Source organism: Zosterops lateralis (genome assembly GCF_965231275.1).
Source record: "Zosterops lateralis genome assembly, chromosome: 3".
Taxonomy (NCBI): domain Eukaryota; kingdom Metazoa; phylum Chordata; class Aves; order Passeriformes; family Zosteropidae; genus Zosterops; species Zosterops lateralis.
Window position 1 is genome coordinate 67,546,684 of NC_139764.1, and position 16,365 is coordinate 67,563,048.

Consider the following 16,365-nt stretch of genomic DNA (forward strand, 5'->3'; position numbering starts at 1 on the left):
CTGGCTGACTGGGTAAAACTCTGATTAATGCTCATTAGTCCCTTTTCTCTGCAGAGAGTTACTGCAGGATGAGTTCTGTCTTCTTTCATTAGGAGACTTTTTATAGAGATTGTTAATCACAAATAAAACACACTGCCTTGCTTAAACACAGTCAGCTTATTTACCTTGCTTTTTCAAGTACCATCACATGCAAGTAGAACTTAATTAGCAGGATTGAAACCCAAACTGTGGAGTCCTGCTGTTGCTCTCTGCCCAGTGCAGTGGATGATGTTGCCAGCCACCCGCCAGTGGCCAAATGAGCTGTCTGGCAGCAGCCCAAGAGGCTGAAGCAGAGAAGAGCTGCTGTGAGTCCCTCCATGTTGGGGAGAAGCTCTGTCTGCTGACACAGGCTGGAGGATTTAGTAGTCCCTGGTGGTTTATGCCTCACTTGTGTAATTTAAAATAATTGTTTTGCTTTTTCTTGTGTAATCCAGATATGCAAGAACTGCACAGGCTGCTTCGATCGGCAGATCCAGTGTGTCTCCCTCAACTGCCCAGTACTTTTCAAGCTCTCCAGAGTGAGCAGAGAACTGTCAAAGGCACCCTATCTCCGCCAGCTGCTTGACCAGTTTTAAATGATCTGTGTTACAGGATTCCAGGTGCTATTTTTTTTTTCTTCAGTGTTTACCACACTAAGACTATTGTGCATGGTGCTTTTTCAATTCTTACCTAGTCCAGGATTTCCATTTTAACTGTTGGGTTTATTATCTGAAGAATAATGAACACTTACCATAACTAAATTAAAAAAAAAAAAAAAAAATAACCAACAAAAAAAAACAACCCAACCCATTTGTTGAACTATGAATAGCTCACTTTTTAAGATGTAAAAATTTCTTCTTCCTTTCATGTTTCTAACATACTGTTTTATAATGCTGATGTTGAAATAGCTCTGTGTAACATCTTGTAAATCCATTTCAAAGTAGAAGTCAAGTTTACTTCCTGGAGGAAGGAGCACTGAAAACCTCTTGAAACGATAAAACCATTCGTGTGTGTTCTTGAACTGTCAGTATCAAGACGTGTTACTTATATATTATCCATTCACTTTATAATTTTGTCTGCGAAATATTTTGTAAATACACTTTTTTACTTTTCAAACAACTGAGTAAAATAATGTGCAATGACTTTTATACAGATAATTTTAAAGTTGGTTCGTATATCTCCTCCTAAGTTTTGCTTGATTCCAAGTAGATTGTTATTTTGATCAGACTGTGCAAGCAGTAGTACCATGTGTAGCATTTTGAAACATTATTTTCTAAAAATTGCTGTCTTGCTTTAGCTATTAATGGGGCATTGTGAGGAACTGTGCAAAGACATTTTTGTTACAAACCTGTGGGACTGTTGCAATACTTTAAATATAAAATTTTATTCCATTTTTGCTTGTTTTGTATAGACATTTCTATTGCTTCTAAATATGCTTAAAATATTTTCTTTCCTTACGTACTGTACAGTTAAATCTTATTTGCCACCATCTTGACAAAATGTGTATTTAGAATATTTGTATAACTGTATAAAATGGAAAAGGAATTATGTGGTCAGTGCATTGTTTTCTAAACTGGAAATCATTTTGTTTTAGAAGTTAATAATGGAAACCATATTAAAGTTGAATAAAATGATATGGTAAAAAAAATTATGGAGATTTTTTAATATTTACCCTCAATTTGTTTCCCTTCTCTGGTACATACAATAATGTAAAAACAAGACTGCTCAAATCAAAGTTAAGAATCCAGCTTAAATTTTGGGATCTAAAACGTCAGTAGCAGTTCTTGGAGGCCTTCTCCAAACCAGAAGAGAAACATTTCCAGTTTTCCATTAGTCAAAAAAGGGGACAGAGTTTTAAATTTAAAAGTCCAGAGGAGGTTTGAAAAATAGAACAAAACTTTATTTACATCAAGGAACCTGAGTGCCTTCTCCAGATAAGAAGAATTCATTACAGTCAAGACACAAGTCAGTCTATTAAATGTCAGATTACACAGTACAATGTAAAACCCACGTCAAGCAGAATAGAAACTATTACATATATAATAGAACATCCACAGATTGCAGATTTGCACTTGTATGCAAAATAACTTTATAAAATAACAAAACATCAAGGCATAAAACTGTGCCTGGTCTTGCATTCAAGCATTGGTCATGTACAGAGTAAAAGTGCAAATGCCAGGAGTGAGTGCTTGCAGTACAGTCCAGCACTTGGCAGTGCCTCGGGATAAATAAAGTATTAAATGACTCTTAGCTGCAAGAGGTTACCTTTCACACTGGAGCAGAGCACTCTCATCTTCAAACTGTTCCTCAGTTTGTTGACAAAAATAGGATTCTTATCAAATTCAGGTATTGTGGATTAAAGTTCTTGTCCTCAACAGAGGGATGGCTTTTCCAGCATAAGTAGGGCAATAGTGATGTAATACAGTTACTTCAAGTAATTTCAACCCCTAACACTTGAGTACTTAAGTACTTGAGCTTTCTGGAGGACCTGTAACTTAAAATAGACCTGCACTGTAAATAGATCCTCACTTCAGCTGTATATGCTAGGAGGCAATTTGCTTTGAAAGGAAATTTAAACATGTGAAAACCAACATTCATTGTCTGAAAACAAGTTATGAGTAACACCAGAATCCAAGAGCAAGAAGCTAAGCCTTGATCATCGAGGGTGCCTAGAATTGGTATGAGCTGGACTCATCCTTGGAAATGTCCTAGATCTTGTTTTAAACTTAAATTGCTTCAAGCATTTCATTTTCAGTCAAGGGCAGCCGATGCTATTGAAAGCAGGCTGGTTAGGGGATAAGGCGAACACTTTCTGTCCGTCTATCCCAGTTCAAGTTTAAGACCAGAACTAAGACACTGAAGGCTCCAATTCCTTACTAAGATGATTCCAAATTTAGGCAGGTCTCCACACATCACTGGAAAGTGATGCTACATAGATAATTCTTCAGCTTCCACTGTCTTACAGCCAGTGCTTTTTGGATCCTTTATTTGTGGGAAAAGGCTGCTCTTATATTGGCATTCCAGCCTTCTGCTCCATTCCTACTACACAGGCCTGCTGCTTTTTAAGGAGGAAATGGAGATGAATTGAAGTCACACCCACAAGAGTTAATACAGGCAGTTAAAAAAACCCCAACTTTGTTTTGTGCAATATTTTTACGTTTGCTGGGAAGACACTGGTCAGAAACACAAATAAGTGTGCGTGTATATGCAGTAGATAAGCTTCTAAGAGATTACAGCGTATTTCCCAATGCAGCTTTGATTTAATTTTCTGGGGGTTTTTAGTACTTGATTATACAAACAATATAAAGTGAACTATCCAGGTAAACTATCCCTGAGAGCAGTCTTGCGTAGGACATTCCGCTCTGGAATTACATCAAACATTAGCATATGCATTGGGGGAGTTAAGAATCTTCCTGGTTGCCCAGTATCTTTCTTTAAATAACTTTCTTCTGGCAACATGACCTCGGGTATGGGGAAACTTTTTTAGAGTGACGTCAACACAGGTGAAGCCAGGATATTGCAGCTCCAACAGGGAGCTGCCACAGAAGTTTCCATATCTTACATTGTGTGTCCTGCACCTTCTCCCTCCCCCTCCACCAGTGGGATCGGTCCTCACCATCAGCTGACGCTCCCTACTTTCCACACACAGGGAGTGTGTGGAAAATGCAGGAGAAAAGATGGGAAGAGGAAAAACAGTGAAATGCAGGCTGCAGCTGCCCTCATTCCATCCACTCTCAGTGCTTACCACACTGTTTGCTAAGCACACAAGACCACATGGACTCACTCCTGTCACCTGTGCCTAGGCCAGGACTGCACCTGGCATTTACCAGCCTTTACCATTCCTGTAACCAAACAGAACCCTTGTGCCACAAGTGAAACAAGGCTCCATTTTAAAGTGCAGGTTGATGCATTGTACTGGGAAAAGATGCCACAGAAGGAATCTGTCAAAAGCGCATCAGCATTTAAGTGCCAGCAGCAGAAGGAGAGAGAGGCAACGTGGCAAAGATATCAACAAAAAAACTTCCACTACAAGTTGGATCCGGCTTCTTAGAAGAAAGGAAAAAGCCGTGCAAGCCTAGGTTGCACAGTTGGAGGACAAGAGAGGGAACAAAAGCAGACCTGGAAATCCAGGGAACATCTAAGATCCTGTGCTGTTACACCTAGAGCCCTTTTGTTACTAAATTAAACTTTGTAGCCAGAAAAATACTAATAAAAGTGCAAAGTTTAAAACCCCAAACAAGAGTACAGTCTGATCACACAGACTTAAAAAAACACTTGACTGATTTGGAGTTCCAAGCTGACAAATGGCAAGATTACTAGTCAGAGACAGATTTTGCCATTTGCTGCTACTTTTTTTTATTTTCTCTTACTGGGAGGGCTCCCTGGCATGGCTGTGCCTGCCCAGGCCTTCTTGCTTAGCAGCAATGAACCTACACATACAAACCACGGCTTCTCCACTAGGGAGAGTCCATCTACAATGTCATCCCCCAAAGAAATAAAACCCAAATGTCACCAGTCCAACCAGCCAGAGGCAAGTGGTCATACTGGAAAGGATTGTCTCATTGATAATTCCCTCTCCTTCTCAAATCTTCATTGTAACACACTACCTTGTTAAAGTCTTGGCACAGGAAGCCAGAGAAGTTGCTATAACCTTAAACAATTGGCTTAAAAATACCATATATTAAGGAATCTCTTACCTGAAGGGAGCCAGCAAGAAAGATGGAGTGGGACTTTTTACAAGAGCATGTAGTGATAGGGAAAGGGGGAATGGCTTCAAACTGAAAGAGAGTAGGTTTGATTTAAATACCAGGAGAAAAAACCCTTTCCTGTGAGGGTGATGAGGCACTGAAACGGGCTGCCCTGAGAAGCTGTGGATGCCCCATCCCTGGAAGATTTCAAGGTTGGTCTGGATAGAGTTCTGAGCAACCAGATCCAGTGGAAGGTGTCCCTGCCATGGCAGCAGGTTGGAACTGAATGATCTTTCAAAGTCCCTTCCAACACAAACCATTCAAAGATTACAACAATTTTATCATCTTCTGCGTACATTTGTTGATTTCAGGGGTAGTGCCATAATTAAAATGACAAATACTTCAGATTATATAGATTCATTGCCACTGTTTAGTAGGTTGGAGTTATGCATTTGAGCAGATAAACAATGACCTCTTTTGTGCCCTTTCTCATAAACTGCTTTTAAATGACCCAAAGGCATGGTTCCGCTCCCAAGAAATAAATTCCCAGTTTTTTCTTGTCTGTGCCTTAGAACCAAAAACTCCTAAAGTCTGCCAAAAGATTATTCAGTTTAAAGCTGCAGGGGATCACTAGAAATTTTAACTGATCTGATCACACACAACTTTCAAATGCAGTAGAAATGCTCCTCCTTCACCAGGTAGGAAAGTTCAGTATTACCAATAACAGACCTCTATCCTCTCTCATGAAACCATTTTGGACAAAGCACCTCAGACCTGCACCTTTCACCCACCTCAAAAAACTGAGTAGCTTGAGCACTCCCCTTCTTTCCCTGCTGTTACAGCATCTCCTCCTTGGATGCATGTCTCCCATTTAGAAAACATCTCTTACGTTTTAACGTTTTAAGTCTTGGCATAGCCAAACATTTATCATGTTTCCTCATTCACATCACTGAGGACCTTCCCACTCCAAGACACATTCCTGCAGGCTGAAAACAGAAGAGGAGAAAGGGCTGAGCAAATGAACACGCTGAGCTCTGCACCACTATGGAAGGATTCCTGAACCACTTAACAACAGAAACAATTCAATTGCATTTCCATTAAAAAAAAAAAAATAAAAAAAAAAAAGAAAAAGTGAGCTTTGACTCTATTCACTCTTCTCCCAGTCAACAATCCCATTTTGTCTCCCAGGGGAGCCATCAGTAACCACTGGAGAATCACCCAATACATTGTCCAGATGGGGCTGGAGAGAGACTTCAGCTGGAGAGTCCCGTGGTATCCTAGGAGAGGAGTCCGGCACAGAGTTTTTCAGCTTGTCATTCATTTCTACTACCTCAAAGTCTGTATCATTCCACTCTCTCACATCCTCCTCCTCCTCTTCCTCCTCAGTAAGCCTTGAGTTTGTCAACAAAGCTTTCCTGGTCTCGCTGTCACTCACTTCTTTCAAGTCATTCTCCTGGGGAACGTTGGCCAGTTTGTACATCACAGGGAAAAGCAGGACTGTCATTATAGAAGTGACAAGGGCAGCATAAGTAAGGACAGGGATGTGGTGGTACGTGCCCTGGAGATAGCCCACCACGGCAGGAATGCACATCTCTCCCAGTGCCCCGCCCACCACGAACAGAGAAGCCGATTTCCCTTCAATAACCGTGTACTGCTCTATCCAGGAAATGCCGCTGGGGAAGACGGTGGCCATGGACGCTCCGTACACGGCGGTTCCCGCCCACAGCAAGGCTCGGTAATGTGCAAAGAAGGCCAGGGCTGACGAGGAGGCAGCAGAGCACACGAGACTTATCACGATCATGGTGGCAGGGGACAGGAAAGCAGCACCGAATATTGCCGCTCCTCTGCACACGGCAAACGCGCCCCAGAAGACAGAATTCAAAGCAGCTGCTTCACTTTCCGTCATCTCAGCAAAGATCGTTGCATAAGTAAATACGTAAGAGCCATAAGTGACCTCTGCTCCCACGTAGAACAAGAAGAATACAAACAGGAGACCAACGAGAGGCCAGTGGTATTTGGCAAGCTTGCCCTTCTGTGCAGAACCCTTTGATTTCTCTTTAGCTGAGGTGTTTTTTGAATACAAAGCAAAAAGGAAGATGGAAACAAAGAGAATATAGGTCCCTATGATAATATAGGACCAGAGAAAATCTCCATCGTGATGGTCTTCCGGTGCTGGTGTAGTTGATGCAGCTGATGCTGTTGGCACGGACTTCAGGACAGACTGGTTTGTCTTTTCAGCACCCGCAAGTTCTTCAGATTCAGAACTCCCCATGGCCATTTTAGCCAGGATTGGAGCCAGAAATGCACCAGCAGCAAAACTGAAGTGCAAAGCCTGCAAGTGTGGCCCAGACTCTGATCCCCAGGTATTCAGTATCAGTACATTGGCACCTGCAGATCAAAGAGAGAAGGATTCATTTTAGTCCGAGACCAGATACTATATAAAAGAAATGAACAACAATACCAGACAAACCATAACCTATATTACTAATTCAATGTACAATAATGCTGGTTTAGCAAATACAATGTGCAAAACAGCAGTGAACTGAAATTCTGCCTTAAATCCATGTGACTGCTTGAGCTTTAGGAGGATATTCACAGCAGGCAAAACCAAGAGTCACACAGTGGCTTAATCCACCAGCAATGGACAGACATAACTGTGCCAGAAGAGGTTTAGATGGGCTATTAGGAAAAACTCTTTCATGGAAACGGGTTGTCAAACACGAGAACAGGCTGCCCAAGAAAGTGGTTAAGTCACCATCCCTGGAGGTATTGAAAAGCCATGTGGATGTGGCATTATGGACATGGTTTAGGGCTGGACTCACCAGTGCTGGGTTAAGGGTTGGACCCAATGACCTTAAGGGCATTTTCCAACCTAGGGACCTTGTGATTTGAGGGTTCTAATTACCCTACTTGACAATTTGCAGTATTTTTCAGCCTTTTTGAAAAGGGAAATTGAACTGCTTCTCATTTCTTTAAGTATCAAAGCAACAACGCCCAATTCTAAGAATCAGAGGCTTCATCAAACAACACCCCAGGAAAAATAACAATTCATTTGCTTCTGATGGGCTGGGCCCATCCCACTGTGTTCAAATGACTTTCCAGAAACAGAATGGTTTACATCAATATCAAACTACAGCACCGTTAGATCAACAATAATGGTAGGAAATGAGATCTCAGAGAGGTGTTTTGAAGTAGTCCCTCAGAAGAATGCAGGAAAACCAGTAATCAAATTCCTGTGCTGCAGTACAGAATCCCTTGTCGCTCAGCACTCTACCAAATCAATTCAGCTTTGCTTTACTGCCTTGCTGTGAGTTTCTTCTGCTGCTCCTGCTCAGCAGGGGAAGTCTCCCTGGCTCTGAGGTCTGATCCAAGCAGTACACCCACTGAAAGTATTTCTACCATTGACTGACAAGATTTCCCCATACAAAGAATTTTTAAACCAAGTGCCATGTATAGCAATCTTACCACAGGCAGCAAATACAGCTCTGCACTCAGTTTATTTAACACGACCCGTGCCATGCAAAACCATCTCTTCGCTACTGGATCCTGTGCCAGGCTCTTTTTACATCTTAGCAGAGCTCCCTCAAGCCCCACAGAATTAAGGCAGGCAGTTCACATGTGCAGCCATCGTTTGTCTGTGTTGCCAACCAGCCAAGCCACCATAGCCAGGCCCTGCCTGGGATGCCTCCAGAGCTCTTTGGATGGCTAAGCTAACACATGAGTCAGCTCTTTGTCCGATATAACCCTGTTCTGAAAGTGATCAACCAGCTCCAGTAGTACCTTGCTGGTTAGCAAGCATCCCCAGGCTCCTGCAGTGGGGCAGCAGAGTCAGCACACGCTGCTGGGACATGGCTGGAGAGGTGCCAGGAGGGGCTGCCTGCTGTCACTTCACCACCACGTGCTACAGCAAGGCCAGAACACTCTGCTTACTGATGTACTTGTGGGCATTTCCTTATCTCCACTTGCAAGTATTCCAGCGTTTCCCAGGCACCTCTAAGCGTGCCCAAACCCTTTGCTGTGGCCTTCCCTCCTGATGCAAACTGCCTGCTAAAACCAGCCCTCCCTAACCCACCCTGTCTAAGCTGTGCCCTGGAGACTCATTTCTGTGGGAGTTCATTTTCCATACCTCCAGTAAAACTGACCTTTCTGACCACACCTATACTTGCTCTCCCTCTTCACCAACATATCCCAGGATCATAAGGATCATTATCTTGGAAAAAATCCCTGAGATCATCTTCCTCCAATAATAAGCCTCAGCTGAGAAGCTGGGTTTGAACAGTTTTCCAGCAGAAGTCCTGGGTTTGGGGGTGTTTGGCCCAGGCCATTTGTAGTATGCCCATGCCACAGGAGACAGAACAAATTAGTATTCCCAGCCACCTAAGCATGGCTGGCCAAAGGTGGAAAATATCCCTTATTTCAGGGAGATGGGCACTGTGGTGCTGTGAACCCCCAGCTGCTGCTGAGCTGTAGGTGAGCAACTCTGCCAACAGCTGCTGTAAGAATATCAAACACTAAAGCTTTGCTCAGGACTGGCTTAGGCCCAGCTAATGCTAAAGAACCATATCCTGACCAGCTTCCACTAAATGAGTAATTTAAAGAAAACACTGCTTAAAGAGCAGAAGGCATTTCTTTTATGCTTTTAATGGCTCACTGAAATGCAAATAGATCTTCTCCAGGAAGCAAGAGAGATCCCATCCCACAGGCCCCAGAGGAAGGCTTGTCACACCAACACTGGAAGCCTCAGGACCAGATTAACCCAAGAATCACAGCCAGGTAAAACAGCTCCCCTCTTTTAATTCAAGATGTATCACAAAAAAAAAAAAAAACCAGCAACTGTTTTCGTATGCTTGAAGTTCCCAATTATTTTGGTGGAAGAACTGTCAAACCACAGGCTCCCTTACCTGTGTCCAGAATTCCCATGGAACCTCCAATAACTGACATCAAGATTGTTAACAGCAGGGATTCCTTACACCAGGGGATCACATAAAGACCAGCTGTTGTTCCAAGCATGGATAAGGCTGGAAAGGTTAAAAAACAAAACAAGAAACTCACATACTACAGTTTCCATTTAAATAACACAGAAGACCAAGAAATACAAATAAATTCATGGTTATTAAAGTTACAGATAATCCTAGTAAGTGATGCAATATAAATACCTCAATCCATGGTTAGCAGTAGCAGCTAGAAAGATCAACAAATCATTCTTCAGTTGGAAAAAAAAAATAATAATTTCATTAGGAATGAATGACCTGCATGACAAACTTCTTTGGCTAAAGCAAAGAGAGCAGCAGCTCCTGCTGGGACACTAAGAAGTCTTCTGACTTAGAAATGTGACTTTACCGTCCAACCAGCAAAACACGGGTTTGAACACTGTCAAGCCTGTCCTCTGAGAACTGCACAACATTTCATTTGCCTCCATTTTTTAAAGAGCCCAAATAACTAAGCTCTTAAAAAATCCTATAAAGTAATTGTGCCTTGTCCACCAAGTGATCTCCATATAAAGATGCTGACTTTTATTTATATTCTGTTCCCACATAAGAGATGTATTCCAAGGGACTTCTGGAGTTTTAGACAGAACTACAAAATTTGTCATAAATAAATATCTAGCAGCAATTCATTAACTATATTCATTTTCCCATTACTGGCTACATTTACAACATGCCATTTCAAAAAATATTTTTGGCAGATGGAATTGCTTTTATTACAATTTGGGAGGAAGTTCACCAGTTCAATTCTATGCTTATAATTGTCTCCATAACAAAACCATCTGCAATTAATATCTTGAACAGACAGCATTAGGTTCTTAGAAAGCTTGTACCAGTTCAGCTGCCTCTATTATAATTTTTCAAATCAATACATGATCATAGATGCAGCAGATACTTAAAACATCAATGGCGGCTGAAGTAATTAAGAATTTAGGGGGATTTAAAAAAAAAAAAATCCAGCAACTATGTCCAGAACCCTAAAGTCCCAGTAAGATACTAAGCATACGTTCCACAAAACATTTTTGAAGGTGAGCTTGCTGAGCTGCATAAACAAAACACTAGAGATGGGGAAGATTAAGCACAGCTCCTCAGGTGCCCCACTCAGACCTGAAAAATAACTTCTCAGCAAGGGCTCAGTTGTCAACTTCGGCTCCATGCCTGATGATCAGCACTTAAAATTTTTCTTGACAAACACAGATGATGCTTCCAATTTTTCCTCTGTAGACAGTTCTTCTCTATAGAGCTCCAGCAGTTGAAAGATGGGAGGTAAAACTACACAAGCCAAAATCTTGGACAGGCAGTCCTCAGATGATAAAAATGAGAACAAGTTTCAAATTGTGGTCTTGCCATAAGCACTACCAAACCAGAAAGGGTAAGGACATTCATCCTTTCCCAAGCATTGTTGGCAGACAGCGATCCTCAGGAAAAGAGGGAACTACTAAACTATTTCAAGCTAACATGCATTTCTGCAGGTGTGTGCACTGATGCCATAACAGAAGGCAAAGTCTGACTTTGTCAGGTGCACAAGGAGGAGGTTAAAGGAAACTCACTCCACAACTGCAATCACCAGCAACAGAAAAAGGGATCTTATCTGAACTGACCATATGATCAGAGCACGGTCCTTAAGGCAGGCACAGTTCCCTGAACTGAGGAGAAGAAGAGCAAGCCCTGGTAAACATTTTAATCCCTAACTTAGAGCACAAAGGCAGGTGAAAGTAAAAAAAGACAGGGCTTCCACTATTTTAGGTGTGTTCTGAGAGTCTCTGCGGGAATGAGACACCAGCACAGCCCTAAAAGGAGCCACTCCTCTCTGGATGTGGAGTGCGGCTCCTGGCACCCTGATGGCTGAGCAGCCTTGCTCTGCCTGGGCAAAGCTTTCCTGGGCTCCTACAGGAGCGAGTTCCCACAAGTCCAGAAAACTCGTCAACTGCGGTTCCCACCGTTTAAATGTTTCCACCACTACAGACAGTAATTAATGTTTCCCACTTGAAATAAGTTAAAATTTGACTCTGGCCCTCCAGTCAAATGCCACAGAGTTTCGTCCAGTGCACGAAGCTGATGGTGACTGATGAGTGTGAAATAAGGGAAGGGGAAGCTGCCCCACACAAATGTGCCTCAGGGGGGCTGCTGGAGGTTTCTGCTGCACACACAGCAGCCAAAACAGCTTCCTGTTCCCCGCCTTGTAGTGACCTGCCGGAGCCTGTTCCGCTCCGAGAGCGCCGACACTGCAGTTACTCGATGCAAACTAAAATAAGCCCAGCTGGACTTTCCAGCGCACAGCAAAGGCAGCATTTGGCCAGCGCAGGGAGGCGTTTTCAGTCCAATGGCAGTTCCCGGCGGCTGTGCCCGGGCCCGGGCTCTGGGCAGGAGCTGTGGGAGCAGCAGCGCCCGGCACAGCCGCCCCCGGGGCTCTGGGGAACAGCAGCACATCCCACCGACCCTCCCGCTCCCGGGCCCGGCCCCGCCCCGGAAAGGCCCCTCATCTCCCTCCGGGGCCGCGGAGAAGCAGAAGTGGCCCCGGGCAGCGCCCGGCGGGGCAGCACTCACCGAGCAGCAGAGTGGCGTTCATGCAGTCGAAGAGCACCCCGCCGACCACCGACCCGCACAGAAAGCCCAAGGACCGTCCCACGAAGATGTAGTACATGTCCGTGACATTCTTGCCGACGTTGGCGGCCAGGTTGGGGAAGGTGGGTCCCAGCACGGCGATGCTCATCCCCTGCAGGGCAGAGTTGGGGTCACTCCCCGGCCCGGGGAAGGGTCCCCGCAGCGCCGGGGCCGCCCCCGCTCGCCCTTTCACTCACCAGCCCCAGGAAGGAGGCGCAGAGCACCCCGGTGATGCACCAGCGCAGCGCGGCGCCCTCCGCGCATCTCCCGCATCTCCCGCAGCTCCAGCGGCCGCCGCCCGGCCCCGGCCCCGGCTCGGCCTCGTCCGGCTCGATGAAGCGGACGCGCAGCTCCCGGTCGGCCTCGGGCATGGCTCCCGCCGCCGGCTCCGAGCGCCGCTCCGGGCCCGGGGAGCGCGGCCCCGCCGGCCCCGCCCCGCGCACGGCGCCGGGAGGAGCGGGAGGAGGAGGGGGACCGCCGGGACCGGGAGCGGGACCGGGAGCGGGGGGCGACACCGCCGCATCCTCCGCCGCCGGGGGCTCCTCCCGGGAACACGGCTCGGCGCTGGGGAGCGACATCCCCGGGGCACCGCGCACCGCTCCGGGCTTGTGCTCCGGGCCCGAGGAAGTGCCCTTATAAACCTGCATTTATTAGTTTATTTCTTCTTAATCTGTATTATCGCTCAAACTGCACTCGACCTTTCAAACAGCCCGTCATAAAAGGTCTTTGTCTTCCACAGCCACTGTGTTATGTCACGCTGATAAAGCTGCTCGGGAGAGAGAGAACTGCTGGCTCTGCTAAGGACAGGTATTAAATCATGCCTGGCACTAGAAGTTTTAACACTTAAAACTACGTAAATTCCTACTACATACGTGGAGCAGCTCCCAGAGTGTGCAACAGCTCCCAGTGCTCTGCTCCCTCTCTGCACTGAGCTCTGATCCCTGTAAGAAAGGGCTCCGAGTTTCACCCTATTGGGTAAGTTTAAGCATCACAAACAACTCAAAAGGTAATTCCAAACTGCACTGCTTTGTTCTGCAAGTCCTTCCTAACAAGCAGACACTGGGACACACCAGTGCAGGGACAGCGAGCAACCCATTCCCTTTCTCCTGGCACTGCAAACATGTTGCAAGTACCTTCCTGATCAGGACAGCCTGGGTGCACTGAGGCATAAAAAAAAAAAAAATAAAATGTACCTGCTTGCTACAAGTAACACTGGCAGATAACAGTGAGAGCTGATGGATCCCACGTTCCTCCCTTGGCGAGAGGGCAGAGTTTGAGCCGTGAGGTGTCTGCAGAACAGAACACAGCCGAGCTCCTGTTCATACGGCCGGCGGTACAGACGGCTCCACACAAAATAATTCCAACTATAAAATAACAGTGGCCACACACAAGTCAAACCACCAAACCACATTTCTAGAGGTCAGTATTTTGCCTTGTTATAAAAGCAAGTTTAAAAAGGTACAGCAGTATTTGAAATGTGTTCCCCAGGCTTCTCCTCACTGTTGTTTTACACACTTACAAAGAAGTTTGTACAGTGAGTGTTTACAAATGGCCACAGCAACCGGGCACTTATAAAGGTTTTGGGCAGAACTACAAGCAGCCTAGAGAATAACCCCGGGTGAAAAGGGAATATTTCACCCATACCCATATCATCAGATACATTTATTAAAGAAAATAAACATTTGGCCTATTTTGTTTAAATTTATTTATTTATTTTTAAATTAAATTTATTTTTAAAACTATTTTTCCAGCTTCCCTCCCTCCCTCAATTTTCCTTTTGCCTTTTTCCTTTGCAACTGCTTCTGCAAGTTTGATACTAAGCCCCAGAATGGAAAATAGAGAAGATATTATTTTTTCAGAAATAAGCACCTCAGTACCCTAGGTTTTAAATCATTAGTCTTAAAATGGGTTGCACCATATATTAATGTAGGAGCAAATGCAATGAGGACAACAGTGGCAATAAAAGCTGTAAAGACTTTTATACAAAACTCTGCACACTAAATTCTATAATTATCAGAGTACAGCAAAATTACATTTCAAAATGATGCATGGAGTAACAAATGGGGCACTTTAGAACTACCATCTTTATTCTGAATAATTTGAGACTGATCACAGTTACCTTAGCACCACAAAGAACATTAAACATTCATTCCTTACCCTTCTAACATAAAGCAGAACTTGACAGACTGGAGTTAAGGCTACCAAAACATGAACCCTTTAATATCAAAAACAACATACAAAATACAAAGTCTATAAAGATACTTAAACAGGTCAGTGTTGTCAATATTAGCAAACATTTTAGTATAAAATCACTCTAATCTTACCATATGCCCTTTCAAAACACTACAGCTGTGGACACAAGATACATATAGACTAGAAGGCACAGGGCACATATGCCAAAGTTTACATGACTGGAAACTCACTGGCTGGCTGGAGCTCTGCTGGTGCTGTGCTTGTCAACAGGGAGGCACAGAGAGAAAGGGATCACCTTTTCCTCAGCCATCTCTCACATTTCAGAGCTACTCCTCCTCTAGTGAGATGCAGAATGTTTGCGCATGCCCTGGTCAAAATACATTGTATTTATAGATACACACACACCCTCTTCATAGCAGTCAAGATCTGGTGTATTAAATGACAGCACCACGTGGGACTGGAAATGTCACACTGCCATGTTAAGTGAACCTCTTTCTACTAATTTTCTTCTGAAGATTTACCCTGAGAACGTTCCATGGAAAATGATTACAATTCTTGTATCCTATAAACAGAATGTCTATGGAAAGTACTCTATCAACTGCTCTCAAGAGAGGGATGTATCAGAGTGATTATGGGGTCTTCTTGAATTAAGCTACTATTTTAATTTTAGAATCCACGCCCAAGAAGATTAAGGCTGGCATGATTTGGGTCATCAAAACAGGATTTCAGCAGGTTTCCCATCAACAGGTTTTCATACCTAAAAATAAATTGTTACAGAATCTTATTTGCATTCATTCAGTTTAAATAAAATTGAATATTCAGTCCTTTTCTCCACTGCTACTATATTAAATATTTTTAAAAATAAATTTACTGAATAGTTGCTATCTGTGTAGGGGTTTTAATGTTTTAGTTTCTTTGGGGATTTATTTTATGTTTTGTTAAATAGAGTCATCTAACCTCATTTTTAAAATCTCAGGGCATACAGAATCTAGTATCTCTCTCAGTAAGTTTCTCAGTGGTTGATCAGCCTCAGCACAAGCAATTTAAGGTTGCTTTTCATCTTACCTAGCTTTAGGACACAAACACCTCATGTTTTTTCCAGCAAAGAGCATTTGCAACTGGGCATTTCCCCCACAGACACAAGCTAACAGAAAAGATGCTAATAGAGTTCTTAAATAGTAATTTACTTTATCTTCTCTAAAAAGCCTTTCCAATTTTGGCATTGTTGCAAAACAAGCACTGCATCAGAAACTGGATTGTTATTCCAGCACCATCACACCAGCAGAGATTCCTTCCCCCTGAACTCTGCTTCCCTCTCATCCAACATCCCACTCTCTAGCTGGTTTTACCAGAGAAATCACCCCTAAACAATTACTCATTGTACCCTCCTCATGGAGGTCATGGGTTTTGCAGTTTTTTGGTTTGTTGGTTTGGGGATTTTTATAAATTTTATGTAAATATCAGAGTTTGGATTTTTAATTTTTTTAAACAGCATAGCAATAATTAATCTATACTATTGATACACCATTTCCATGTCATTAATTAATCTTTACAATAATTATTGCATATACTCTCCCAGATAATTTAGAGATGCAGAGCAGCAAGTTGGAAAGATACCATGATACACCAAGATACTTAGTCACAATCATTTCAAATTGCACCAGTGATAAAAAGAGCAGCAGCTTTGGTTTTGGTATAAAACTCAGGGCTTAAACCCATGAAATGTAAGATATGTGATGAACATTAATCTTTATAACAGAACAACAGGAAACAAGAGTCTTTTACCACACTTAGCCAACAACACCCTTCTGCATTGCCCAAATGGAAAATAATACTGAATATCATGTTCTACAGCAACCCTCCAGACAAGAGCAGCA

At 43.6% G+C, this 16,365-nt stretch overlaps 2 protein-coding genes across 2 annotated transcripts in view; one reads left to right on the forward strand and one right to left on the reverse strand.

Moving 5' to 3' along the window:
- Window positions 1–1,691, forward strand: part of REV3L (REV3 like, DNA directed polymerase zeta catalytic subunit) — a 71,618-nt gene extending 69,927 nt beyond the window's left edge. The window contains exon 31 of the mRNA XM_083857368.1: window positions 474–1,691. Within this exon, the coding sequence (XP_083713494.1) occupies window positions 474–614 (141 nt within the window). The 3' untranslated portion in view covers window positions 615–1,691. The remainder of the gene's footprint in view (window positions 1–473) is intronic.
- A 206-nt stretch (window positions 1,692–1,897) lies between these two features.
- On the reverse strand, window positions 1,898–13,085 carry LOC310907191 (sodium-dependent glucose transporter 1A-like). The gene is made up of 4 exons (XM_083857162.1): window positions 12,493–13,085; window positions 12,239–12,407; window positions 9,608–9,724; window positions 1,898–7,094 (listed from the first exon to the last, which is right to left on the reverse strand). Exons 1-4 carry the CDS (start codon window positions 12,940–12,942, stop codon window positions 5,851–5,853), a joined length of 1,980 nt encoding a protein of 659 aa, XP_083713288.1. The 5' UTR covers window positions 12,943–13,085; the 3' UTR covers window positions 1,898–5,850.
- Between the last annotated feature and the right edge of the window lie 3,280 nt (window positions 13,086–16,365).

Bases quoted from the DNA above. Each gene is read 5' to 3' on its own strand.
- LOC310907191 (XM_083857162.1), bottom strand. From the start codon at position 12,942: ATGCAGGTTTATAAGGGCACTTCCTCGGGCCCGGAGCACAAGCCCGGA. The intron at 12,408-12,492 runs GTGAGTGAAAGG...TCTGCCCTGCAG, and splicing joins GCGCCTCCTTCCTGGGGCTG to GGGATGAGCATCGCCGTGCT. The intron at 7,095-9,607 runs GTAAGGGAGCCT...TTTGATCTGCAG, and splicing joins CATGGGAATTCTGGACACAG to GTGCCAATGTACTGATACTG.